Below are 26,986 nucleotides of genomic sequence, written 5' to 3'. Positions count from 1 at the left end.
TCACACTGAGTTCAGCTCCAGTGTGGACTTTATTGTTTACCTTTTTAAAGATGAAGTACGAGACCATAGAGGTAAGACACTTAAAGCCAGTTGTCTGGTGTATCTAAACACTAGGGAGAACCATGGGAGAATATGAATTTTAAGGCAGAGAAATTATATCATTGAATTAATTTCATTGATACTACTAGATTTTGTTCTACATACTTTTCCAGAATTGGTTGTTGAGAAAACAAGGGTGATGGTAGGTGGAGAATGGTAGAAAAGACCCCATATAAGGACTTTCTAAGATGAGTAGTCTTGGGGAACAGTAATACTAAATAGAATCTATTGAATGCCTGCTAAGTGCTTTGCTTGCATTGTCTCATTTAGTTCTCACAGCACCATATAGGAAGGGAAGTGCTCTATTATTATCTTCATTTTACAGACAATGGAGATTAAAGAGGTAAAATGGTGCTTCGAGGTCACACTGGCTAGTGCTAGTATCAGGTTTTAAAGTCTTTGACCTCAGAAATTTTCACTAAATCACTCATTATTTAATATCCCTGAGCCTCAATTTTCCTCCTCTGTACCATGGAAAGATCACTGTTGGGAGAATTTAGTGCATAACCAATGGGAAGGGATTGCTGCGGTGTTTGAGGCATAGTAATTACAGCAAGGGTAATAAGTAATTATTTTTACTTGCTTTAGAATATCTCTAAATGTAAGTTAGAACATTAATCTGAAACTGACTCTGGGGAGGAATGAAGAGAAGACTACTGCAGCAGTCCTATCACTATGAAACTAGCTAGCTTCATACTAGAAAGATAGATCATTTCTCTCTGTGGCTCTGAATTTTATATGACTGTGTGTAGTCCTTTATGAACACTCAGTTCAGGTGACTATTATTTAGTTTATATTACTCTTAATACTGTTTGCACTGGCTTAAGCTGTAGTTTTTTTATATCAAATGAGGAGTTAATTGGACACACAAATTTTCCTTTGGGATAGGGTTTCTCTTCCATTGCAATTATCTGTGGTTTTTTTTTTGTTGTTGTTTGTTTGTTTGTTTTTTTTGTTTTGTTTTGTTTTTGACTCTGTTCTCCTATGGACTATGGATTTTCAAGGACATCAGTCAAGTTATTTTTACCCATTTATCTCCAGAGTCTTGTAAGTGCTTGGCTCATGGTAGTTGCTTAATAAAATGAGTGTTACATGAAGGAAGAAATAATTGAATCAATGAAAGGCAAAACAGTGTTAACACAGACATCACATTTTAGGATTGCTTTTCAAATCTGAGTTCCTCATGACTATGACGTCACCATTACCAGATTCTCTGAAGGCTCTATGAAACATTTATACCCATTAAAATTAAATGCTACACCTACTAGGTGAAAATCAGTTACTCAAGTGAATTAATACCTTACGTAACTGATATCATGACATTGCAACAGTAAAAATAACCACGTACCACCCTCCTTCCTTCAAGCACTGGAGGGGAACTATAGATCTATCTATTTCATTTGATTAGGGAGCCCTTTTCCAAAGAGAGACAGGGAGGCTCAGAATGTTTTTGCCTCTCCTTCATGGGGTATGACATAAGCACTTCAGAACGCAGACTCCAATGAGGACTCGGATGGAATGGCCGTGCTGAGACAGGAGATAATAACATTCATTGTTGAGGTTTTAGCCTTCTCAGAGGTGGACCATCTTGGTATAAACTCACACGATAATAGGGTTTAGAGAATTTCCGGTTCTTAGTGCACCTCCCTGTTTAGGACTGTCTTTCACTTCTCCTGGCATCAGGAGGTCTCTGCTCTGAAACACACTTAGACTGTCCACTGTGGGAATATGAAAAGATGACAAGTTATGCTAGAATCTGACAGAAGGGAAAAAAATTCACATAAAAGGAAAACAACAACATAATATTTCAGGAAGCTAGAGTGTTAGGGATACATATAATGTTCTTATTCCTTTCCAAATGTTGGGGTAGAGGGAAAAGGGAGAAGTGAGGGAGTGTCTCTAAGGCCCTGTCATCATTTCAGGTGAGATGATAGTGTTCAGCCCTAGTGCAGCATGCCCCAGAAAACTCCCTCCCCTGCCAGGTAACTTGGCTCTGGAAGAATCACCCCTGGCATGAATTCACCAGGTCCTGTCCTTTGCATAGTTTCAGCATAGAAAACAGGCAAATGAGATGCAAGGCAACACTCCAGGTTTTCTGCTGTTGTTTGAGCTTCCTTTAGCCCCTCCCTGGGATGGATTATTTGGTTAAGGCTATAGAACCAGCCCAGATGTTTGCAGAGTAAATATGCTTGACTCTGACTCTAGGAAGCAATGAGGGGGAGGGCAGTGGGAGCTCATAAGAAGGAGGGCATCCACAGCTGATGTCAAAAGTATCTGTAAAAGCAGAGTAGTGATTCTTTCCCCAGCCCTTCTATTCAATTCCAGAGGAAGCACACTGGAAATAACTACTGAGCCGTCTTATTTAGAAATGGTTCACATTGCCGTTGTCTCCTCTCATATCTTTTCTCTTAATATTCATTTTCAACTTATTTCTCCTGGATAAACGTCATTGTGTATGTATGTGTGTATATTTATATAAACAAATATGAGACTGGAAAAAAAGATTTGACAGTCTTAGACATTTTGGCTTCTCCTTTCATGTGTCTCTAGGCATTTTCTCCTCCCTAATGGAAAGCTCTCTTTACAACACTGAAGGACTTGATTTCCCTCCCGAGTACTTTCACTCTCTTCTATCTTGTTTTATTTAATGCTAAGTAAATGGGAAGGAAGAAAAAGGAGGACAGGAAGACCATTTGTTTCCAGTGAATTACATTTATCCATGGGGCTGAGGTGGTCATTCCAAGAGAACTATCCTTAATAGGGCATGCAGTAGTCCCCTGGGCTTCACCTGGATGTATCAGTGTAATAAGCCTTGTTATTACCTTGGCTGTATCCAAACAAGTGAGGGAACAAAAGCTAACTATTATTTTGCTGTTGTAGAGAAACTTGAACTATTCCCAGTATTGATACATTGAATTGCTATCTCCGAAGATTTGGACCTGACCCAAGGAATCTCATCTCATTAACCTAGAGTCCCCTTACCCTCTGTGTCCCACTTTCTCTTTACCCATACGCAGTCAGGACAGCCTTGAGCAAATGTAATCAATTGCTGGGCTGCTTGGACCGGAGATTTCTAAACATTGACTAAACACTGCCAAGACCAATGCATGACACAATGGAGACCTAATGTTTACCATGAATAGCTCCATGTCATCTCCTAGACGAATGGATTACTCCACCATATCGATTTATAGGTATAAATTGGAATGACCTAGGACAATTGCTACAGTACAGATTTTGTCTCAGTATATTTGATAGGCAGCCAAGTTTGGGAAGTCCAATCCTAGATAACTGCTTCAAATCAGAAGTCACTCTGGACAGGGCCCCTGTATTCATTTAATACAGTCATTTCACCTTGTCCAGCCAACTCCAGTGCTGTCTGACTGATTTTCAAGAACAGGAATTATAGCACTTTGTCATATCTGAAGGAAAGGAAACTAGAAGGCCCAATAGCGGTCTGTTGAGTTACTCCCACAAAATGATCCACTGAGGCTTATTTTCCAGCACACTGAGATCCAAAGATGGCTATATAAAGCGATCATGGGCATAAGGACATCAGATACACTAACGCATACATGCATATATATATATATGTCTACACAGGTACACATGTTCTCAGTGCCTTGTCCCTGGGAGCCATGGATGAAGCTGGCCAACCTCTCTGCCAGGGCTGCTATAAAAGATTGGCCAGACTATACACTACACAGTTCTAGGTACCATTTTCATAGACTGCAACATGAATTCCACTGCCCCCCTCCAGAAGTTGTGCAATGTGGTGGTCCTTGGAGAAAGACATTACTTTGAAAACCAGAAGGAGCCTACTACAGAGGAAGCAAATACAGTATTTGGGGTGAAAGTTCAACAGGGCTCCACAGGATCTTCTTCTTGCTGGGGAGCTGGATCCCAAGCTCTGGTCTCCGCACACGCACACACACATGTACATGATGTACTTCCTGAACTTCCCCTTTCCTTTTTCACCCAGGCTGACTTTCAGGAGCTTCCCTTCCACACCTTTGTACCACCGATGGATAGGGAAATGCCACAACAAAGTAGAAGTGGAGAGTTAGTTCATGGTGAGTGATTCCCCAGCTCAAGACTCCTCTGAGATTCTGGAACTGTTTGATGCCAATCTTGACAGTATTTATCTCCAGAGCCCTTTTCTTGAAACGCGGTCCCATGCAATAAAGCACGTTCACTTCATGCAACACAGCTAAGTTGATGCTTATAGTTCTAAACAACCCAGTTGACTGGGCACAGCTCAGTTGGGAGTGCCTGGTAGGAAGGGACATGCACAGCGCAGCGACAGGGGGTGTTGGCCACCAGACACAGAGAAAGAAAGGAGCTGCAAAGCTATGGTAGCTAGAGGAGGACTAGCTTTCCTGATTTCAGTTCATGAAGAGCCTCTTGCCTCTACAGCTCACTAGTGTGGCACGGCATTTGCCCTTGGCTGTAAGATGATGTTATACTGAAACAAAGAATAATACCCAGGTTTGTCTGGGATCAGGGCTGGAATCTTCCCTCATTACAGTCCTTCCCTCAGAACTAGTCCTAGGCTTTTACATTTGTTTTACAAATGGTCAGTTTTACATTGGTCAGTCCCGAAAAGTGAATTTCCTCCAATCTCTTCCACTTTGCAAACTCCAGAAGCATTTGACCAATAAGCTAAACTCCATGGGAGAACCAAGTGTGAGCTAAGGCTTCAGACATGCAAAGCACACGACCCTGGGAAACAGCAGCATCTGGGACAGGAGGCTCCCATCACTTCACATAAGGATGGCATGGGTTTTGCAAATCAAACACACACAGAAAACCAGTGGTGGCCCCGGTTGGACACACTGCATGGGGTACACAGTGGAGCGAGGACCTAGACCAGGGAGCCACCTGTTCCTCTAGCTTGCGGACATTGAGTTCACACCACCTCAGGCCACTCACGGTTTGCTTACCTGCTCATTGTTGCTCTCCCACCATTCCCCACACTCCCTTTGGGGGTGAAACACTCTATTTCCGACTTGTGCTGGGCCAGTCTCCTGTCTTTGTACCTGGTGAGCATGAACAAGGACAGGAGCAAACAGAAAGATATGATTGTGTGCTTAACTGGCCAGGCTGAGGAAGGGCGGTGGCTGCAGAGGGCGTTCCCATGGTAAAGCGGGCTTCTGCTCTTCCCTGCAGTGGCTGACCTGTAACACGCGTTAGATGCTTGTGATGGCATGTGGATCACGTCGGGCATGATTTTGTTATGCTTTTAAACCACACATGATCTGCTCTTCTATATGGCCTATTAGTCTAGGATTTCATCACATTTAACCGTCAATGGTAAAAGGAAGGCAATTCCTAACCTCTACGGAAAAGAATGATATCAATAAATTAGAATTCATTTAGTGTTTACCATGCGCCAGACATGGTGTTAGGATTTTACCTAAATTTAATCCTGGCGACAACCCGTGACAGAGGCTCTGTTATGATTATATCCATTTTACTGAGAAAAAGAAACCGAAGATTGCGAGGATTAAGTAGATTTATCAAGGATTTTGAACACAGGGAATCCCAGTTTAGAACTCACAATTTTAGTCATTGTAATGTGCTGCCTTCCTTTGTGTGTGTGTGTGTGTGTGTGTGTTTCCAAATCATTCTTTTCATTAACAAAGCTTGTTGAGCAGCATTATGTCTGAACATTCTATTAGAGATTGGTAGTGATGCCGAAAGAGAAGAGAGGCTTCTTGAATATAAGAGGTTCATATGCCATTAAGCTGAACAGTCAGTATTGGGCTGCCTGCATTGTGGAGGATAGCTCAAACAGCTTTTGTATCAGAACTGGCAATTCACCACACCTGGAAGGTACCAGATGATTTGTCCAAGATAAGTTATAAGAGTCCCAACATTAGTCTGCTCCATGGTGAATCAAGACGAGCCTTTACATCTGAATGACCATTTTCAGAGCCAACATGCTTTCACAGAAATCATCTTTTTTTAAATCCATCAGCTTATGCCTGTGGGTAACTAAAGACAGTGTCGCTTATTTGCCAAATGAGGACCCTGAGACTTAATTTAACTGACTTGACCAAAGTCACAAGCCTCACTAGTAAAGAATAACTGTTAGTAGAGCATGCAAGGCCCAAGACTCTTTTTTGTTTTTGTTTTTTAATGAATTTATTTATTTATTTTGGGGAGAGAGAGAGAGAGAATGAGAGAGAGAGAGAGCATGAGAGGAGAGAGGTCATTGGGAGAAGCAGACTCCCTGCTGAGCAGGGAGCTTGATTCGGGGCTCCATCCTGGGACTTCAGGATCACGACCTGAGCTGAAGGCAGTCACTCAACCAACTGAGCCACCCATGTGCCCTAGGCCCAAGTCTGTTAAAGTTTCTTTCCTTTTTTCCTTCTAAAACTGGAACCTGAGATGATGCCATTTCCTCCATGCCCCTGGTGTTCAATAGGCAGTGATAAAGGGACTTGGTATCAAAGACTTATTTATCCCTGGAATAATCATTTTTTTCTCCTAAGTTTCTTTTTTTGCTGTCTCAAAATGAATATGAAATAAAACAAAGTACAACAAAACCAAAATTATTTTTAGTCCTGGATAGAGGCCTTCCTCTTAATTTTCCTTTTTTTAAAAAAGATGTTCAAAATATTTAGTATTTGAATAAAAAAATGGCTCATTAAATCGAGCCAAATGGATGGACTGGATTACCTTATTCAATAGACTTTAATTGAGCATGTGTTTAATTCTAGACAATGCACTTTGGCCTGGAGATAGAATCCACAGGTCCTGTCTCACAGAGTTCACAGTGTAGGGGAGAAGGAGGGGAGGAAGGTGCGTGTTGTTTATCAGTTTCGGCCAATTATCATGAGAGAGGGTCTTCTGGAGATTTCTAAGTACAGTTTTTTTGTTTGTTTTTTACCCTTGGCAAAGAAAACACTGGAAACCATGGTCTCTTTTTGCTATGGACAATTGTCTGGTGTCGTACTTAACAATGCTACAGCCATGTTATAGGCACGAGAGAAGGTAAGCCGACATTCTAAAAATTGGTGTCATGAAAGATTAGAAGAATGTAGGTCCTAGACAATATCTCTGAGAGATGGAATTAGCCTGTTTTGTCTCAGAACTTCTTTTTATGTGAGTCTTATCATGTCAGCCACTTTGAATTAGGTTTTAGATTCTCTGATGCCAAAATCCTCCTAGCATTTACTTTGCTTTTGTTACTTTTTCCGTCACAGCCCAGTCTGCGAATTTCTAAGGTTGTTTATTTACAGCATTAGGTCTGGATATTTATAAATTCTCTTCTTGTGTGTATGTGTGTATTTATGAAGATCCTAAAGAAGCAAGTTACTAACAAATGCTTTAGTCTTAACTGATCATTTGTCTTTTAAATATTGCTCCTTTTTATATATACTATTGTATATAGAAAAGTATAAGAATCTTCACAGAGTTAGATTTTGTATAGGAAGAAAAAGAGGGAGACTGACTGGGTAAAACAAATGATTATTTTCTCAGTAACCCACATTTAGAGAACACCTAAACAATTGGCTATTATACCCATGGTAAAACACCACTGTTAAGTTATTAGAAGCCATGCTAATTGCAGTCCTAATCCATGTAATATGGTGATTTAAAAGACAGATAGATATTTGGTTATTCAGATGACCAAATATAAGTAATATAGATGACCAAATATATATGAGAATATATATATTTCTTTGATATATGTGGTCTACTTCCACTGTTCAGGCTCAGAGTTCCCCAAACCCTTGGAATTTCCTAAGTGTTGAGGGTCATAAAGGTGCCTTTTGTTATGTTAATAAGCCAAGTCCAGAAAGCACTTAAGGATGGAGGATGGTTACCAGTGGATTAGTTGGAACTTCCAGTCCCACCCCCTTGCCCGCTGGGAGGGGAGGGGAGGTGGCCTGGAGACTGAGTTCAACCAGCAGTGGTTGATGATGTAATCCATCATGCCTTTGTAATAAAACCTCCATAAAACCCCACATGGATGGGTTTGGAAAGTTTCTGGATTGGTGCACACATGGAGGTGCCAAGAGGGGGCTCACCCTGAGAGGGTACAGAAGATCCACATAGCTGCCCTATGGGTTTCTTCCATCTGGCTCCTCTTGAGTTATGTCCTACAAGAAACCTGTGATCCGGTAAGTAAAATGTCTCTCAGGAAATTACCGAAACCTGAGGAGGGGGATCACGAGAATTTCTGGTTTATAGCCAGCTGGTCAGAAATATAAGTAACATTGGGACTGGCTTGGGACTGGCTAAGAAGTCCAAGGAGGGGTTGTTGGAATCCCCAGTCTACAGCTCGTTGGTCAGAAGCCCAAGTGATAGCCTGGGCTTGTGACTGGCATCAGAGGGGGTAAGAGAAGGGGGGGCAGTCTTGAAGGACTGAATTCTTAACCTGTGGCATCTCTAGGTTGAAAGTGCCAGAACTGATTTGAATTACAGGACACCCAACTGGTCAAGAGAATTGCTTGTTGGTGTGGGAAGTGCCCATACCCCCAGCACACAGCACCAGAACTGGGTCCAGGAAACCAAAGCAACCAGTTACTCTGGGTTTAGTGTTGCATTGTCAGAATGATTAACTAATGGGAACTATCAGAAGTCAGAGCACTGATAAGTGCTTCAATAAAGCTTTTGGTTACATGTTTGCAGAATCGGCCTCGGTCTGCATGGATTTGCCAAAGATTTTTCTCAATCACCTTTCCTGTCACTAGACTAAGAAAGTATCAAGGGGCGCCTGGGTGGCTCAGTGGGTTAAAGCCTCTGCCTTCGGCTCAGGTCATGATCCCAGAGTCCTGGGATCGAGCCCCGCATCGGGCTCTCTGCTCTGTGGGGAGCCTGCTTCCTCCTCTCTCTCTGCCTGCCTCTCTGCCTACTTGTGATCTCTGTCTGTCGAATAAATAAAATCTTAAAAAATAAAAAAAAAAAAAGAAAGTATCAAGAAAAATGAAATGAAGAATACTGTGTCCCTGTGCTCATCTCTTACCTAGTCCAGTTCTAGAGCCGTGTAAAGGTGGCTCACTGATGATTTTGGAATTCTCTTCCAGATGCCATCATGTCTGAGTTTGGGGCCAGATTTTACTTCCTACTTTTCCCTTTGCCTTCCTGGCTTTGGACAGAATGTTTTTGCCTTTACTTTTCAGTCACTGTTTCCCTTTTCCTCTGTCCCAGTATGGGCCTTCCTAACCACTCTGCTCCATCCCAATACAGACTTTCGTATTGTATATTTAAAAAGTCTAAGAATATTCAATTCTGTTCCCATGCTGGCTCCTCAAATACCAGCCTAGCCTCAGCTTTTGGACTCCAGACACAGCTCAGATCAGACACCTACTCCTGGGTTACATCCTTCATGATCATCCAAAAACACAGTTTCTGATTTTAAAATGTATGAGGCACAGTGCAACCCACTGCATTTTATTTTCCAGATTTATGGCCATGTCGCCTTTAAGATTATCCTAATTTTGGATGCTGACAGTGATAAAGTAAGGAGAAAAACTGATATACATGTGAAGAGCATTTCCAATATCGGAGACAACTTTCCCTGCACCATGTGATTCTCTCAACAAACAAAGTAATTATTATCCTCATCCTTTAGGAGAACCTGTGGTTCAGAACACTTTACAGCCTGGCCAAGTCTCCATAGTGGCCACAGAAACAGGGCTAGAAGCCACATGTTCTACCTCCAAACATCATGATTTTTTTTTTTTTTGAACACCTCACTTCCTAATGTCATTTTACTCTGAAAACAAAACAAAACAAAACAAACAAACCCCAAACCTTTTCTAAATAATCTGATAACCCATTTGAGGGACTGAAAAATGTCATCCGTGAAGGGAATAGTGTCCGGTTAATACAGCTGGGCTTCAGACTATACCTGGCCAGGGAGAACAGATCAATCTCCGGGCCGCTTGGTAACATGGAAACAGACCGCTGTTCCTCTGACTAGAGTTCACCGACAAGAGAATTCACAAAAATCTGAAGGTCAAAGAGGCACTGCTGAGAACACCTGTCAGTCACTGGTGATGTAGGGGATATTGCACAGTATCAGAAGACACGCAGGATGAGGGGGTGGACTTTTTCAACAACTCTAAAATGTTACAAAGAGAACCAAAGGAAATCTCAAGTCAGTCTTTCAAGTCGGATTGCTAAAGGGAGAATTCTAGGGGAAGACAGAAGGGAAGTCCTTACAAATCTTCACTGTAGAGGGGAAGAGGAAGGCCAAATCTGGTTCATGGTTACAAAGCGATTCCCTGCTTCAGTCTCATCCTTTGCCCCCTGTGTGTCTGTATGCAAGTAAATATATTCAAATGGTTTACTACTTGCTCCCACAGATCTGGTGGCCCCCGTACCCAGAAAAAAATAGCTTTTGTCCAGACTTGCAATGTCAAGCTGATTCACTCGGAGATGTCAGATTAAGCACAAAGAAATAAGCATGATTAATAGCCTGAGAAAATAATGTCAGAGATGAACGTAAGTTGGGAAAGTATTTGAGAAGCTGCCAGGGAACATGCTGCTCTGTCCTCTATAAAATAAAAAGAAGGTGGAAGTTGATAGGTGGGGAAGCAATGCAAATAAGCAATTAAAATGTAAAGAATCAGCTGTATTGGCCCAGTAACTCTATTCATAGGAATTTATTCTAAGGCAATAATTCAACAGAAGCTCAAAGGCTTTTGTACAAAGATTTTCCCTTTCAGTGTTATAGAAAAATAGCAGAAACTAAGCAAAACAAGAACAAACCGCTGGAGAATGGTTTAATAAATTATAGCATAGCAATATTATGGAAATGTGTTAAATTTTGTATTGAGTAAGGCCTTTCATTTGGCTTCCAGAAAATTCCCCAAGGATGTATTTTAATCCCACTTATGATGAGAACTTGTTTTCAGATATGAATCATGTGAAGTCATTGCCTTTTGCCATGCCTTTTTTTTTTTTTTTGATGCTATTTGTTTCACAATAGAAACCCAGGAAGATACAGATTTTAAAATAAATTCTAAGGTGCTTTACAAGCTTACACAACCTCCTCAACGGGGAAAACTTTTCAGGGAGGAGCACAGCGTTGACTGACCAGAGGGAGGATCTTCAGAAGAGAACAGGATGAGCCTAAAGAACTGTCGTGGCAAAGCATTAATTAAATTTGCTGGCTTCTCTCTTAGGACGGAGGGATTTTCAGACAAAATAATTTATTCTTCCTGAAAACTGATGAGTTGTTTTCCAACAGGAATTTTTCCTAACATTTTTTGTGCATAAACAGCTGGAAAAGCTTTGGAACCAGACAAGCTGGTTAATGACAAGAGCCAGTATTTACTGAGCACTGGGAATATACCAGACACACCGGCAACTGCACTATTTTTTGAATCCTTTTATGTTTTTTTCTGATCTCCTGGCTTAAGCCCCTGCCTCTGCTCTTCTTTGGACCCTTTTCATGCTATTGGGCAGGGCCTACTCCCTTTTCCCCATCCTGTACTGATCTCGGTTACAACCTGCACTTAGTAACTTCATTTTCTCAGCCCGGGGTCCGTTGGAGCCCAAACCTCAGTGCTTCTCGGTAGAAGCAGATTTGCTCTGAAAGTGAGTTAGACACAGGGGCCCTCACAACAGTCCCTTGCAAGGCCCTGTTACTATTTTTGTATTCACATTTTGTTATCTTTTTCTTAAATAGAGTCCCTTCCCAAAATTGTATGACCTTAAGTCTCAAAAAACTTGAATCTACTGGGGTGCCTGGGTGGCTCAGTAGGTTAAGTGTCTGACTCTCCGTTTCGACTCAGGTTGTGATCTCATTTGTTGTGAGATGGAGCCCCCCATGGGGGGGGTCTATGCTCAGTGGGGAGTCTGCTTGAGATTCTCTCCCTCTGCCCCTCCCTCCCCACCTGCTTGCTGGCTTGCGCTCTCTCTCTAAAACAAATAAATAAATCAGGAACACTTTGGTGGCTCAGTTGGTTGAGCCTTTGGCTCAGGTCATGATCTCAGGGTCCTGGTAGGGAGCCCTTCTCCCTCTGTACCTCCTTCTATTCATGCTCTCTCTCAAATAAATAAAATTTTTGAAAAAATTAGAAGTAAAATAAATAAATAAATCTTAAAAAGAAAACCCCAAATCCAAAAAACTAAACTTGAATCTACTGCTTCCCAGAGTTTGCCTTCCTCCTCTCCCTTAAGGAAACCATAAACCAGCTTCATTGTGTTAGTGGACATGCTAATACTCTCCGAGTTATAATTGCCCCACCCCACCAAACAGGCATGTTGGTGATCAGGTGAAGGAGTTTATAGAAAATCCTTAATCTTAACAGGTGTATATTAGTGGGACTTTTATACCTGTCACTTTTTTTTTTCGCTTCTAATAACATCCATAACCAGACAAATCTGCTTCTAATAACATCCATAACCAGACAAAATCAAAATATTTTGTCCCGTTTTCTCTACATGCCCCGTAATACTTAGGAAGACATGGGTCCTCCTGTGGGATAGGAGGTGATCCCCATTACATCTCGTGGGTAAACGAAGCTTTGATTTTTCTCATCGTTCAGACCTCGTTCTCAGGACCTGGGTGCTCCCACATGCCCTAACTCAGGCTGCGGGAATATAGGCTGGATTTGAGAATGGAATGCAGACAGAAGACTTTCTTTTCTTTATCTTAACCCTTCTCTCCTGTTGGCCTTTGGTAACCTCCTGTGCTCTTCCTTCAGAACACTTATTTCTGATTCTAATTAGGTATCAGTTTGCCTACAAGCTCATTATGTCTCTCACTAAAGTGTAAACTTGACAGGAGCAAGGGCATGCGTGTTCCTTTTGCAAGCACCTAGTACAGGGCCTGGCATAGGGCAGCAACTCAGTGGAGGCTTTTTTGTATGATTGCAGCTGCAGAAATGGTAAAAGCAAGAACAGTGAGGCGGTACTGTTTATGCAAACCTAGCTCCATCTCACCTGCGTTTCCCTTTCTGTTGTACACACACAGGGTCATGGTCATTCACTGATCCTGATAGCAACAGACTTGCTCTGTTGGCCACCCTCCTTTCTTCCTCTGTCCTCTTCTTTCACCTTCACAGTTCCAGCCCACAAAAAACTGCCACACACAAAACTCTTACTTTTCTTTCTTTCTTTGTCTCTTGACTACTGAGGGATAAATAAAAAGTCTTTCCATGTATGGCCCAAGTCTTAGTTCCCCTTCCTCTAGGGTTTAAAAATCACTTGATTTTGACAGCACCAAGAGGAGGTAGGGGTGGCAGAGGGAGGTTGCGGTGTTCCTGGTCCCTGTGTGCATGTGAGGGGCTGAGGAGTGCAGGCAGGTCATGCTTCACGTGACTGTGACAGCTGTCTGAGAGTGGGGACAACCCCCAGAGCGAGGGGAGCAGTCGCGGCAAGTCTGAGTTTGCGGAGTTGTGCTCTGACTCACGTGAGCTTCACAAAAATCCCCTCTACTCTAGTACACTGGACAGAATGTACTGAAATCACAAGTCTTGGGCCTTTCTACTTCCTTTCTACCTCCCTTAAGGTCTTCGTTTCATTGTTTTAATAGTATCATTTTAATAAAGGCAATTCTGCTTCTCCTGGTTTTAAGATAACATCTTATCGTTTATTATAATCACATACAACTACAACAGATGGATAAACTAATTTTGCCATTTCTGATCAGATTCCACATTGTTCAATGTGTGTCACAATAAATTGAAAGTGAGATTGTCTTAATTTGTCTAATAATGGGAGACACCCGAAGAAACATTTCATAAAAATGATGCTACGAAGTCTTGTCTTAGGTACTTGTGTCTTAAGTACTCATTATACATCAAGTACTCAACTAGTAGTTGCATGGTGATCTAGAAGTGTCTGAGTTTGTTATGGCAGAGTGTGATAAATGAATGTATGAATTTACATAGTGTCATATATACTACATATATACATACAAACACATATATGACCACACACACACACATACACACAATTGCACACACATCTCTAAATAATCATATACAAACACATGCATAGAGCTAAATATACAATAGGCCTCCAAATTTTTCTAAACATGTTGGGTTTTAGTTTGTTTGAGATAGGCAATCAGTTGAGGTAATTAAGTGTACTGGCTTGGGAACTGGTCAACATGAGTTTGATTCCTAGCAATACCACTAGCTGTATGATTTTGAGTAACTTATATAACTTTTCTTATATCTTCTCTTTGAATAATGGGAGCAATGCTACTTAACTCATAGTGTTGATGTTTTGCATGAGGATTTTAGTATTTGATTTCGCAAAGACATTATGAGATAGGTACTATTATCATCTTCATTTTACAGATAAAGAAACTGAGCCACAGAATGGTTAAGTAACTTGCTGAAAGTCACACAGTAAGAGGGGGCAAAGCCAGGCACATATCTGAGCTGCTGAACTCTAAAGCTTGTACTCCAGAACACTAGAACTAAAATTAATAAAGGGATGATGAAAGGGAAAAGAAAACACATTTAAAAAAAAATCAAAGAGAAGCCAAAGAATAGGAAGAGGAAAGGGAATAAATGTAAGTTCCAGGCACTGTAGTAGGAGTTTTTATATATTGTCTCAAGCATCCTTACATCCCTGGGGAGGGGTAGTGATGACTTTATTCAAAATGAAACAAGATGGGACTCAGGAGGGAGACAAACCATAAGAGTCTTCTTAGTCTCAGGAAACAAACTGAGGGTTACTGGAGGTGAGGGAGGTGGAAGGGATGGGGTGGCTGGGGGATGGACACTGGGGAGGGTGTGTGCTATGGTGAGCGCTGTGAATTGTGTAAAACTGATGCATCACAGACTATACCCCTGAAGCAAATAATACATCATGTGTTAATAAAAAAAAAAAAAGAGAACCAGTGTTCACATGGCTGATGAGTATTGATGTTGGAATTCTATAGGTCCTGCTTATAAATAATATCCTCAGACACATATTGTGTGTCTTCTAGATGCTTAGCATAGTGCTGAGTTCTGTAGCTGACAGTAAGAAAACGCATTTCACAGCCTCTGACCTCAAAGAGCTTGTAATCTAATAGGTATGACAAACATGGACACTGTAAACAGAGAACCCTAAATCCAGGGCAAAGATAGCAACACCACATGTGGACAAGACTGACTGAACATAGAACTAAAATGGTAAATCTCGTGATGGGTTCTAATTTAACCTGGACTGGGAGGCACATTGTGCAGTTGTGGGCTGTTGTGTGCATAAGTAAAAAGACATGATGTTATTTTATTTTACTTTTTATTTATTTATTTATTTTTAAAATTTGAGATAGTGTATGCAAGCACGTGAGCGAGCTGCGGAAGGGACAGAGGGAGAGAGATCATCTCCAGCAGACTTCCCAGTGAGGGCAGAGTCCTATCTCAGGACACTTGAGGTCACAACCTGAGCCAAAAATCCAGAGCCAGATTCTTAAGCAACTGTGCCACCCAGGTGCCCCATGATATTTTTTCATTTCCTTTCTTCTCACACAGGACCTGTCAAAATGGAGGGCTTAAGCTCCCTCCATCCCCAGAAAGAGGGTGAATTGAAGGAGAGGAAGAGGAAAACCAATGGGGGCAAGACCATTGCTCTGCCTGTTAGCTCCATGTCTGAGCCACATCTGTATCCTGTGCCCATGATGGTGTCTAGAACCTGGCAGGTTTTAATGAAAGAAATGTGCTGGTGGAAAGAACAAATGAGAAAAAAAAAAAAAGATTATTTCAGGGAAAATGTAGAGAAATCACTAGGAAGCAAAAGATAAACAACACTACAACCAGGACCCATGGTATCCTGTTGTCTTTCAAGGCCTTTGCTGTCTGCTCTTAGATAACTATGTCCTTTCCTGTGCCCCCGACAAAGACCTGAAGCACCTATACAGTTCTCTACTGACATTATCTGTTCACATCTGTGGCTCCACTTTGAGGAGAGGCATTGTCCAGGGAAAGGACAGTATTATATTCATCTTGATTACCTCCAGTGCCTAAAATGCCATCTAGCTCACAGCAGACAGCGTGACGAATCATAGGCTCTCAGCAAACGCTACCTGTGTATTACTACAGTCGGGATGATAAACATGCACTGAGCAGAGAACCTTGCTTTCCTGTGACTGACTTCCGCCCAACTCGTTCCAGCCAACTTGTTTTTGCTGTCGGGTATACAATTTAGAGCCTCCTACCTCTACTGACTTCAATTTATTAAGTTTATTTGGATCCCATTCTCCGTAAAAGCGTGCATTGCCCCCTTGTGTCTCCTCTAGTGAAACACCCCACGACCCTGTTCCGGTATTTGTCCCCCTTCCTGTGGGGCTCTGCTGCCCTCTAGGGGGCCTTGTTCATCTCACACTTCTCGGGACCCGGTTCGATCTGCGTTTGGCAGCACAGTCCTTGGGTGGGACGGCCATGCTCAGGGAGGGGCTGCCAGCTCCCAGGTCTCCCTTGCCTGCTCTTCTCATCCCCATCTTGTAAGTTTGTGGCTCTATAGTGTAATCAGTTTAGGGGTTTGGTACTTGCGCTTCGGCAAGCAAGGAGGATGTCAAGAAGAGAAACTCATCACAAGTGGAGGTTTGGAGAGCGCTGCCGTGGGGTCTCCGTTCGTTGGTACCAACAGGGTCCTCAGTTACGGGTATCCCACTTGTGTCACAGTAGTTTACATATCGCATCAACATGTATTCTATGGAATCCAGTAGCTGACTAGTGGAAGTGTTCGACCTGATGAATGAACAATGATTTCTGTCTTTGCCTCGGCCTCTGGGGACAAAGAACTTCCTCAAAGCATCTGGGGATTCCATTGCTTTTTGTCAAAGCTCAAAGTAACATCTGGTTGCCACATCCAGTTAGGATGACCCTTACCTCTACCTAGTTTGACTTTGCTGGAGCCGTTGACCACTTCTTCATTTATGAATTGCTCTTTTTCCTTTCGTGTCACCACTTGCATATGGGGGTCAGGGGTACTTGGTCTATTCTTCTGGAATTCTTTGGTCTGCAGACTCCCTTTCCTTATCTAATTTCTGGTTTTGCCCTTGGTTCTCCCACATTGTACTTCAAACACTAAACTCTCCTGATTTTCAGGCCAGTTTTTCCAGCAGCTTCTTGGACTTGTTCACTTAGATGTTCTCTTGGGAATCTTGAATTTAATAATTCAAAAACTAAACTCGTGTTTTCTTCAAACTTTCTCTCCTTTAACTTGGGATCATCTCTGGTTCCAAATTTCTTTTAGTTCATCCATTTTTTTTTTTAAGATTTTACATATTCATGAGAGACAGAGAGAGATGGAGAGAGAGACGAGAGTGAGGCAGAGGCAGAGGGAGAAGCAGACTCACTGCTGAGCAGGAGGAACCCAACACGGGGCTCAATCTCAGGACCCTGGGATCATGACCCAAGCCAGAGGCAGACAGTCAAGTGACTGAGTCACCCTGATGCCCTCATTTCATCCCTTATCATCACATGTGGATGGCTCCCCCACAGGCCTTTTATTTTAATTTCCAGCCTGGACTTCTCTAAGCTTATAAGACATAGTATTAATGTGTCCAAAACTGAATACTTGATTTTAACCTTCAAAACTCTCTTCCCCAAGTCTGAATTACAACACTCTCAATCATCTCATTTACACAGATCAAAAACCTGGAGCTCATGTTTAATTTTTCTCTTTCCTTTATATACAACTTAATGATTAAGTCCTCTACTTTCTACTTGATATCGTCACAGTCTCTCAGCTAGCCTGTCTCAGTGAATGTCTGATTTCTTTCTTCTCTTCTTTCCACTCTATATTCTATTCTGTCTCTAGAAACCAGACGGGTCTGTTTAACATATTAGTCTCATCATGTAACTTCTTGAAACTTCTAAAGTTCTCCATCACATTCAGGACAAAAAAGCAACATCTGTACTTCACCTCGTCTGATCCTCAAGTGCCAGTTCACAATTTCTCTTACTGTTCTCCCCACTTTTTATTTTACTCCAACCACAATGGACACAATGACAGTCTTGTTCCTGCCTCAAGATCTTTTTACCTGCTGTACCCTCTGCCTGGAACACTTAGCCTTCACCTCGCAGACCTTTATGTATCTTATTTTCTCACTTCATTGTGCTCTCTGTTCAATTGCAGTCAAATGCTCTACCCCTGAGCTATACCCCCCTCTCTGTTCAATTGATTGAGAGGCTGTTCATGACACTGTATCTAAAAACATCTAAAATAACTTGCCAAAGCTCACTGTAGTCTCTCACCTTTTCTCACTTTTCTTTAAAGAAATTATACCTACCTGGAATTATAGGATGTATTTTTTTTAGCATCTGGATAACTTTTTGTTATCATTCTCTCCAATATAATTGAAATTCTGTGGGGATTGAAATTTTGTTTTGTTTCACATTTATCCTCAAAGCTTAGAGCAGTTCCTGGTACACAGCACATTCTCAATTAATGCTTGCCAGATGTACTCAGTTAATAAATTCCAAGTCATCATATAACTCATAATAACTTGGACTTGATCTTCAATGGGGTGATGTATATAAGATGTATTATGTATTAGTTTGAAAATATTTAAAAAATAGCTTATAATATCTCAAAAGCATCTAATATCTGATTAAATATGTTTAAGTTGAGGACAAGGACAAATTAAGCATGGCTACCATTTTGAGACTGGAAAGTGGCATTTGTTACATTTAACAGAAAGACAGAAATAGTGAAGCTACTGCAGAAGAATTTATTTTATATAAAAGAGTGAGTTTTGGACATGCCAAGGTTGAGATGATGCTAGTTATGAAGATGGTACTATCCAGTTGCCATGTGAAGACTAACAACTAGAGCTCAAGGAAGAATACTTGAGAATTGAAAGTGCAACGATGGTTGGGTTTTCCAAAGAAAAGAACACAAGGAGAAAGGAGCCAAGGACCATGGACTGATCTTAGAGAGACAACTAAGGACAGGAAGTGACCCCACGTAGCCCTAAACTTGGTAACTTTGTGCCTGCTGTTACCTCTTACTGGAATGTCTTCCCCTAATGAGCAACTCAAACATGTCCACTTAGCTTTCTTTTCAGTGCCACCTCCTCTGTGCGTTTTTTTAGTAGATCATTGGGAGTTGAAATTGATAACCGATCCCCCCTTTTGAGACCAACAGGAATTTTTTTTCAGCTCAAGAGTAATGGGGAATATAATAAGGCAGAGTACAAAGAGCATGGGGAGTAGCCTGGCAGTGATGGGTTTCATGGGTTTCAGTCAGCTCAATCATAAGCTAAGTGTACGATCTTGGAAAAATGATTTCATCTCTCTGAGTCTTCATTTCTACAACTATAAAAATTAGTGTATCTTTACTTTTCAAGACTGTTGTACAAATTGAATGACGTGTAATAGCTCAGAGAACACTGAAGGAGCTCAAAAAACGTTCATTTTCTTCATGTGTGTGTATGTGTTAGGGGAAATTGGGAGGAGTGCTAGAGTAGTCAGTGGACAAATGACTCAAAAAAGGTGGGAAAACTATTTTAGCCAAGAAGTTAGAGAAAAGGATATTCTTATCTTCCCACTGTTTATTTCTTCCTCAACAATTCCATCTTTACCAAGGGAATGGAGTTTGAGAAAAGAGGAAGAATCATTAACTCACGGAATTATGCCGAAGGTGTACTTTCTTTTGGTATGAAATGTTACGTTCTGAAAGAGATATGACTTGTATACCCCAGATATGGTGTAGCTAGCTCACTTACAAACAAGGCTACTACAAATGAACATTTCTAGAAACAAAATTTTAAAAAAATGCTTAATTTGCCCTACCACCCAATTTATATCAATATTTTTATCAAATTCAAGTAGTAACAAATGAAATCACTAATGTCACTTGCAAACTAAAATTCACTGTAATTACAGCATTCAAGAATATCAATTCATTATACAAGGGGAATGTTTTAGATGCAATTCATCAAAATCATCCAGACATAGTCTTTTATAGTTCCACAAGTATACTTTAATTATTGCAGAGCCAAACCATTTAATTAATCATTTCAAAGCATTTCTCTTCCCCCAAATTAAATACCTGAATCATATCATTCGTACAACCCACCAGTTTAAATCTTCTTAATTTACCTCTACCTACCCGATGAGATATATTTAATTTCTGTCAAATATAACAGAAATATATTTAATCTTTGTTAAATATAGCAAATATATTTAAATGGTATATTATCAGGCAGTGGTAGAACAGGACTTGACAAGTTGACTTATTCTCTTGGAAGATAAACTACTATTGACTGCTGATTCACCATTAGGTGAGGAAGCAGATCTTCACCAGAGGCTAGAAAAGTGAATCTTTGCTGGTCACTCACATATTTATCAGAGAAAAAAAAATATATATATATATATTTAGTTTGGGAGAAAGAGAGAGAGAGAACACAGAGGGAGAGGGAGAAGCAGACTCCCTGCTGAGGAGAAAGTCTGATGCAGGGCTGGATCCCAGGACCCTGGGATCACGACCTGAGCCAAAGGCAGATGCTGAACTGACTGAGCCACCCAGGCACCCTTAAAGAACCTTTTATTTATTTCTATTTTTTTTTCAAGATTTATTTATTTATTTATTTGACACAGGGAGAGAGAGAAAGAAAGAGAGAGAGAGAGAGAGAACATGTGGGAGTGGGAGAGGGAGAAGCAGGCTTCCCACTGAGCAGGGAGCCAGACATGGGGCTCCATTCCAGGACCCTGGGATCATAACCTGAGTCGAAGGCAAATAAATGCTTAACAACTGAGCCACCCAGGCGCCCCCCTAGAGAACCTTTTAAAACAGTCACTGTGTTAGTTGTTGATGATGAAGACCTAGAAAGCAATGCATACAGGAAACTTACAGTCTATCAGTGAGAAAAACAAATAAATAAAACACAATTTCAGGGGTTCTACATGAAGGGACCCAGCAAGTCCAATGGAAATGCAATTTATAAAAGAGGTATAATATTTGGGTTAGGGATTGGAGGGTAAGAAGGTATTTTTTAGGTAGAAGGAAGATAATCACAGGTATTAATAGAGGCAAAAAGAATAGAATATACACAGGCAGGAGCATACCAAACAAAGAAGTAGCTGAAGCCTTTCAGCACTGGTGGAGGGGACATCATAGTGGGCAGGATATGTAGTATGTGGTTGGAGGAGCGCTGGTGGAGGGGATCTTTGGGGATTGGTGGAGTAGACTGGTGGCTGGCCCTCAGGTTGAGAAGGTCAAGTCTTGAAGGGTCAGGTCTTTAAGGGCTTAGTGAGCTATGTAATAGAGTTTTAGACTTTTATATTTTATGGCTTATAGACCTACTATTTGAAGGTTGGGTAACGTGATCAAATTTGTGGTTTAGGAAGATGACTCTGGCAGCTGTTGGGACAGGTTGGCATATCAATAATAGAGATTTAGGACCTTATGTTAGTAGTTCAGACAATAGGTTATGGGATTCAGATCCATGGCGATATCAGTGAGAATACAAGAGATAAGGTAATGTCAGTAGAGAATGTGATTGAATGTGAAGCATCAAGGAAAGTGAAGAGTCAAGATAGACACAGGTTTGGGCAGCGAGGTTGAAGGTGTAACCTTTATCCAGAGAGGAAATGTAAAAATAAGAAGAGCCTGCAATGAGAATGTTTAGATAAGGGATGATGAAGTTATTATTTAATTTCCTGGTCAAAATAATATTTTCCTCTCATGTCCTGTCTTATACATTATAATTATCCAGGATGTCAAAAACACTGAATTCTAAAAATTGACTTAAATGTTTGCATGCAATAAGTGCTTGAGAAATATATGGTGAATTTCAACCGTACCTGACCACTTTTATTTTTATTTTACAGATTTTGTTTATTTTAGACAGAGAGCGAGCATGAGCCAGGGTGGGGGGAGGTAGGGGATGAGGGAGAGAGAGAATCTCAAGCAGATTCTGAGCGCAGAGCCCCACACAGGGCTCTGTCTCGGCACTCTGAGATGGTGACCTGAGCCAAAATCAAGAGTCAGACGCTTAACCGACTGAACCACCCAGGTGCTCCAAGCTGAGGACTTTTAAAAAAGATATATTCCACCATCACACATAGTTTTAAATGACTAAATTTAGAAGCAGTCTTTATTTGAAGAAAGGAAATAAAAATAAAAACATTAAAAAATTGTAACTGGTAAAAATGTAACCATGTTCTTAGTCTGCTGCTTCTTTTAAGAAATATATCCTATTCCTTGCATTAATTTAGTTCAAGTAAGTGCTGTCTGCATTATGTGGCTATTTCAGCCAAAAAAAAAAAAAAACCCTGAAATGGGTTTTTGTGCATACTTGCTTTGATGACCAAACCGGGTTGACTTAGGACCTTAACTAGATCGTAACTCAGCAGAGTACTCTAGACAGTGGCTTTAAGTCTCACAGTAAGAGAAAGTACGAAGGGAGAGAGTTAACAAAAGAAAATGGGGCAATAGTTATCATTTCATTTGTCAAAGGGGTTTAAACGGGAAGGTATCCAACCTAAATCAAAATACAGGGAAGACGACACTTTTTACAAATCACTTTTTTCAATCCTGACCTTTCATTGATGCCTACAAGCTCTTCACTACCCTTTCAAATATAGTATTAGCATTTATAATTTCTGGTAGTGAAGGTCTAAAGCCAATTCTGGGATTAGAATTGAAGGTCCAACTCTTTCTAGATATCTATCCTTAGGCAATTTGTTTTCCCTCCCTGTGCCTCAATTTTCTCGTTTATAAAGCAAGGCTACTAATGTTACCTGCCTCGTGGGGTTGTCTTAGGATTTGACAAAAGTTTCTGAGGCACTGATAATAGCACCCGCCCCATTATAAATGCTGGTAATCGTTAGATTTTAGCATCAGCTTCATCATTCTGGTCATCCCACATCCACTTCCTACACTCCACCTTCTCTTCTCTGGTTTCCACCTTTCCACTTTGGGCTGGAGGGCTGAAAAGCTTGATTTTAAATCTAGCAATGGTGACTGCCTGACCCCATACTTGGCATCCTTTCTCATCTGCGACCCACTGCCAGTCTGTAGCCTCGTCTTACTTGCACTGCGTGCTCCACGACAAAATGCTGCAGACTCTGACTCGTTAGGTTTTACTGAAGTACAAGGCTGTCTGCTTCTTCATCATGCTTTGGTGCCCTCTGGAAATGGAATGACTCAGGGAAGATTGGCTTCTCAGTCAGGAGGTCAAGCTTTTGAGAAAGCCTGACATTTATGGCTAAAGTTCTTAACTGCAACAGTGGTGTTCAAACCCTGGTTGAGCCACTTCACCACTTTGGGCAAGTGTCTTCATCTTTGTAAACTTTGGTGTCTTCATTGGTATAATGGGCATGAGAAGTCTTCCAAGCAAGATCATGTAAGAAATGTAGTGGTCTAACAGAACAAAAGACAACTTACCGAATGGGAGATGTTGTTTGTAAAGAACATATCCAATAAGGGGTTACTAATCAAAATATATAAAGAATTTATACAACTCAACATTAAAAACCTCAAATAATCCAATTAAAAATTGACAGAAGCTATGAACAAACATTTCCCCAAAAATGACATACAGATGGCCAACAAACACATGAAAAGATGCTCAACGCCACTCATCATCAGGGAAATGCAAATCAAAACCACAATGAGATACCACCTCACACCTGTCAGAATGGCTATAATCAACGACACAAGAAAGTACAAGTATTGGGCAGATGTGGAGAAAAAGGAACCCTCACACGCCGTTGGTGGGAATGCAAACTGGTGTAGCCACTGTGGACAAACTGGTGCAGCCACTGTGGAAAACACTATGGAGGTTCCTCAAACATTAAAAATAGAACTACCCTATAATCCAGTAATTCTACTACTGAGTATTTACCCAAAGAATACAAAAATACTAGATCAAAAATGTATATGCACCCCAATATTTATTGCAAGGTTATTACAATAGCCAAGATAAGGAGGCAGCCCATCTATCCATGGATAGATGAATGGATAAGGAAGAGGTGAGATACATGCACATACACACACAGACACACATACATATACACACACAAAATGGTATATTACTCAGTCATTAAGAAAGAAAGAAATCTTGCCATTTGCAACAACATGGATAGATCTAGAAGGCATAATGCTAAGTGAAATAAGTCAGAGAAAGACAACTATATGATTTCACTCACATGTACAATTTAAGAAACAAAACAAGTGAACATAGGAAGAAAAGAGAGAGAGAGACAAATGAGCAAACAAAAAACCCCAAACTCTGAACTACAGAGAACAAACTGGTGGTCACCAAATGGAGGAGGGTGGGGGGCGTGAACTAGGTAAAGCGGATTAATTTAGGATGAGCGCTGGGTAATGTATGGAAGTGCTGAATCACTATATTGTACACCAGAAACTAACAGCACTGTATGTTAATTATACTGGAGTTAAAGAAAAAGAAATGAATTGGATTAAATACATAGTATGCATGGGCACTTGTATCCCCAATAAATTAAAGATCTTGATAGAAGTTGGTTTGATTCCTGAAGAATAAACTCTGGAATCCTAATCAATTGAATTCAAAAGGCAATTTCTGGTGGCAGAGTGTGTGGCAGGAAAATGTTTAAGCAAGGCTCCTCTACAGCATATAACAATATGTATATTTTTAAAATCTAGCATCGCTATTCTAGGAAGTGATGCTGATTTTTTCCCCCCAGTTTTTATATGTCACACCATTTTTATAGGTATGGAAATGTGTTATCAATGATGATGAGAAAACCACAACAGGTTCGTGTTAGGGATTTTCTTCAGTCAGTACATCTGGGAATCAACACATCTCCTGTTCGCACTGCTTTCTACAAAAGTTTGCCTCCAGCTGCTCACATCAAGCTGTCTATATAAGTCCACAGTGTGGTCTGCATTGTTAACCACACAAGCTCTCTGAAACCCTCGCTCCCCTGGTGCTGCCCAGAGAACCCTGCCTGCCACCTAGTGGCCAGGAGAGGGACTGGTCCATGCTGCCTGGGACGGGCATGGAGGGTTATGGGTGCAAGGAAAAGAAGAGAGAAGGGGACAGTCCATAAACAGTTGACACACTGAGCCCGGTTCTTCACTAGCACCACTGAGGATGGTTAGAAATGCCCCGGAGTTAAAGGCTGTCTGCTCCTTTCAGCTCACGACTTGCTCTCTGTCTGGCACTGTTCTCCCTGGAGATGCAGTTGCAAAGCAGTGTCTGCACAGTGAATACAATTAAATGAAAGCCTCTGGAAATGTCCAAGGGGAAATTAGATAACATGTGCTTTGATGCAGGGATTTGGAGTTTGAAGGTGAAAAAGACAGGCAAGACATCAGAAGTCTGCATCTGCTTAGCCCCAGTTCAGCCCATTAGCATTCTGCTAATGTGTCTTTGTAAGTTCTTTACTGAAGTCAGTTTGCTCCATTTCTCTCAAATATCATCAGACGTTTCAAACATCTTTTAGATTAAAAGAAGTCCTAAAGTTAGTCTTCTGTGATGAGTGGATGTTGAGATCAATTTTTTCTTACATTTTTATTAACCAACAAAAGGGAAAAAGTGCTTGCTGGTCCATTTGGGCTGGAACATTTGGTTCCAAATTTGCTGTCCTGGCAGCCATTAGAGCAGTAGAGATGTCTGCTTTTGCCCTGGTCCATTCTTCAGCGGGCTGCACTCTTGGCTGTACCCCATGGCCAGACACAGTCCCTGGGAGAAGCATCCTGAACTCAGATTCCCTCTTATTTCCTTCAGATGTTCCTTCGGAGACTTTCCCCCCTCACTGTTATAATGTGTCTGCCTGAGTCAAAACACACTCTTGGGAGTGCCTGATTTCCACCGACGGGTCAGGTGTTCCCTCCTGTTTTCTGTTTGTGACCAAGACACTGGTGGGAGCCAGAGTGAAATGGAACAGCGTATCATAGAAGGTAGTTGAGATGGATGATGGAGGACAGTGGGAACCTTCTATCCTTTGAGGAGCATTAAGTAGGAGGGATCAGTAGGGCTTGATTTCCTTTTTATCTCCTGTATCCCCACAATAGCAATTTACTGAGCTCCTACCCAGAGCCAACCTAGGGATAAATAAGAAAATGTTCTTGCCCTCAGGGACTTCTGGTAGAATGTGTGTGTGTGTGTGTGTGTGTGTGTGTGATATGACCACAGTAAACCCTCGTAGAATGAGGTTTGTGAGGGTTTACTGTGGTCATATATATCTCACACACACAGACACACAGAGTATACCAACACAGAATGTCATGGAACCTCACCAGAATTTCATGTAGAAAAGACCAACATCTCTTCTCTCTCTGCCTGAGCCAAGATATCTTTTAGGGAGTGTAATGGTCAGAATAGAATCATTTAGTTGAGCTCCCTAGCTTACAGAGTAACATCTTCAAATCTGTCTCTGACTCTGATACCCCTGCCTTCCTGTTATAACAACCCTTGTGACTACCTTGGTTCCCCCTGAATAATTCAGGATAATCTCTTCTCAAGATCCTTAACATAATCACATCCACAAAGTCCTTTTTGCCATGGAAGATGACATATTCAGATCTTCCAGGGAATGGACTGTTTCCATGCTTGAGGGTCATTACTCCGCCTACCAAAGAGGACCATCCATGTTGATATTACACTACTCTCCCTTGTTCTGCCCATGCCATCTAAAACTGAAGAAAGTGTCTTTGCTGGTTTGGTTTTGCTTTTCTTTTTATGGCAATATTATATGGTGCCTTTCCCACTCCTCCATCAGTTCACCATGCTCCCCCATGTTGCACTGACATCACTGTTGGGGGATGAGTATAGGGGAATGGCAGATGATCTCCTGACTGGACACTGGCTCTAGTGAGGTAAAAGTGTATGCCCTGCAGTCACTGAGGCAGAGAGGGGAAGACTGCTGTAGAATTTATGAATGGAGTGTGGGAAGTATGCTTCATAACCCAACCAATAGCAAAGCTCTGGTAAAAGCAGTGTTATTACCTTATGCCCAGGTGGGCAGGTGATGACCTAGAG

At 41.3% G+C, this 26,986-nt stretch overlaps 1 protein-coding gene and 1 long non-coding RNA gene across 4 annotated transcripts in view; one reads left to right on the top strand and one right to left on the bottom strand.

The window, feature by feature from the left end:
* Window positions 1–16,137, top strand: part of LOC122912506 — a 28,733-nt gene extending 12,596 nt beyond the window's left edge. The window contains exon 3 of the long non-coding RNA XR_006385637.1: window positions 15,540–16,137. This is a non-coding gene — a long non-coding RNA (uncharacterized LOC122912506). The remainder of the gene's footprint in view (window positions 1–15,539) is intronic.
* The window catches only part of GRM5 (glutamate metabotropic receptor 5), a 543,151-nt gene that overhangs the window by 17,753 nt on the left and 498,412 nt on the right, over window positions 1–26,986 (bottom strand). For 2 of the 3 annotated variants that reach the window (XM_044258344.1, XM_044258343.1), the window contains exon 9: window positions 5,043–5,138. The exons of the other annotated variant lie outside the window; for it this stretch is intronic. In XM_044258344.1, coding sequence (XP_044114279.1) covers window positions 5,043–5,138 — 96 coding nt within the window. The remainder of the gene's footprint in view (window positions 1–5,042; window positions 5,139–26,986) is intronic. 3 annotated transcript variants of the gene reach the window in all.

Source organism: Neovison vison, chromosome 7 (assembly GCF_020171115.1).
Source record: "Neovison vison isolate M4711 chromosome 7, ASM_NN_V1, whole genome shotgun sequence".
NCBI classification, from domain to species: domain Eukaryota; kingdom Metazoa; phylum Chordata; class Mammalia; order Carnivora; family Mustelidae; genus Neogale; species Neogale vison.
This window is presented reverse-complemented; position numbering and strand designations above follow the sequence as displayed.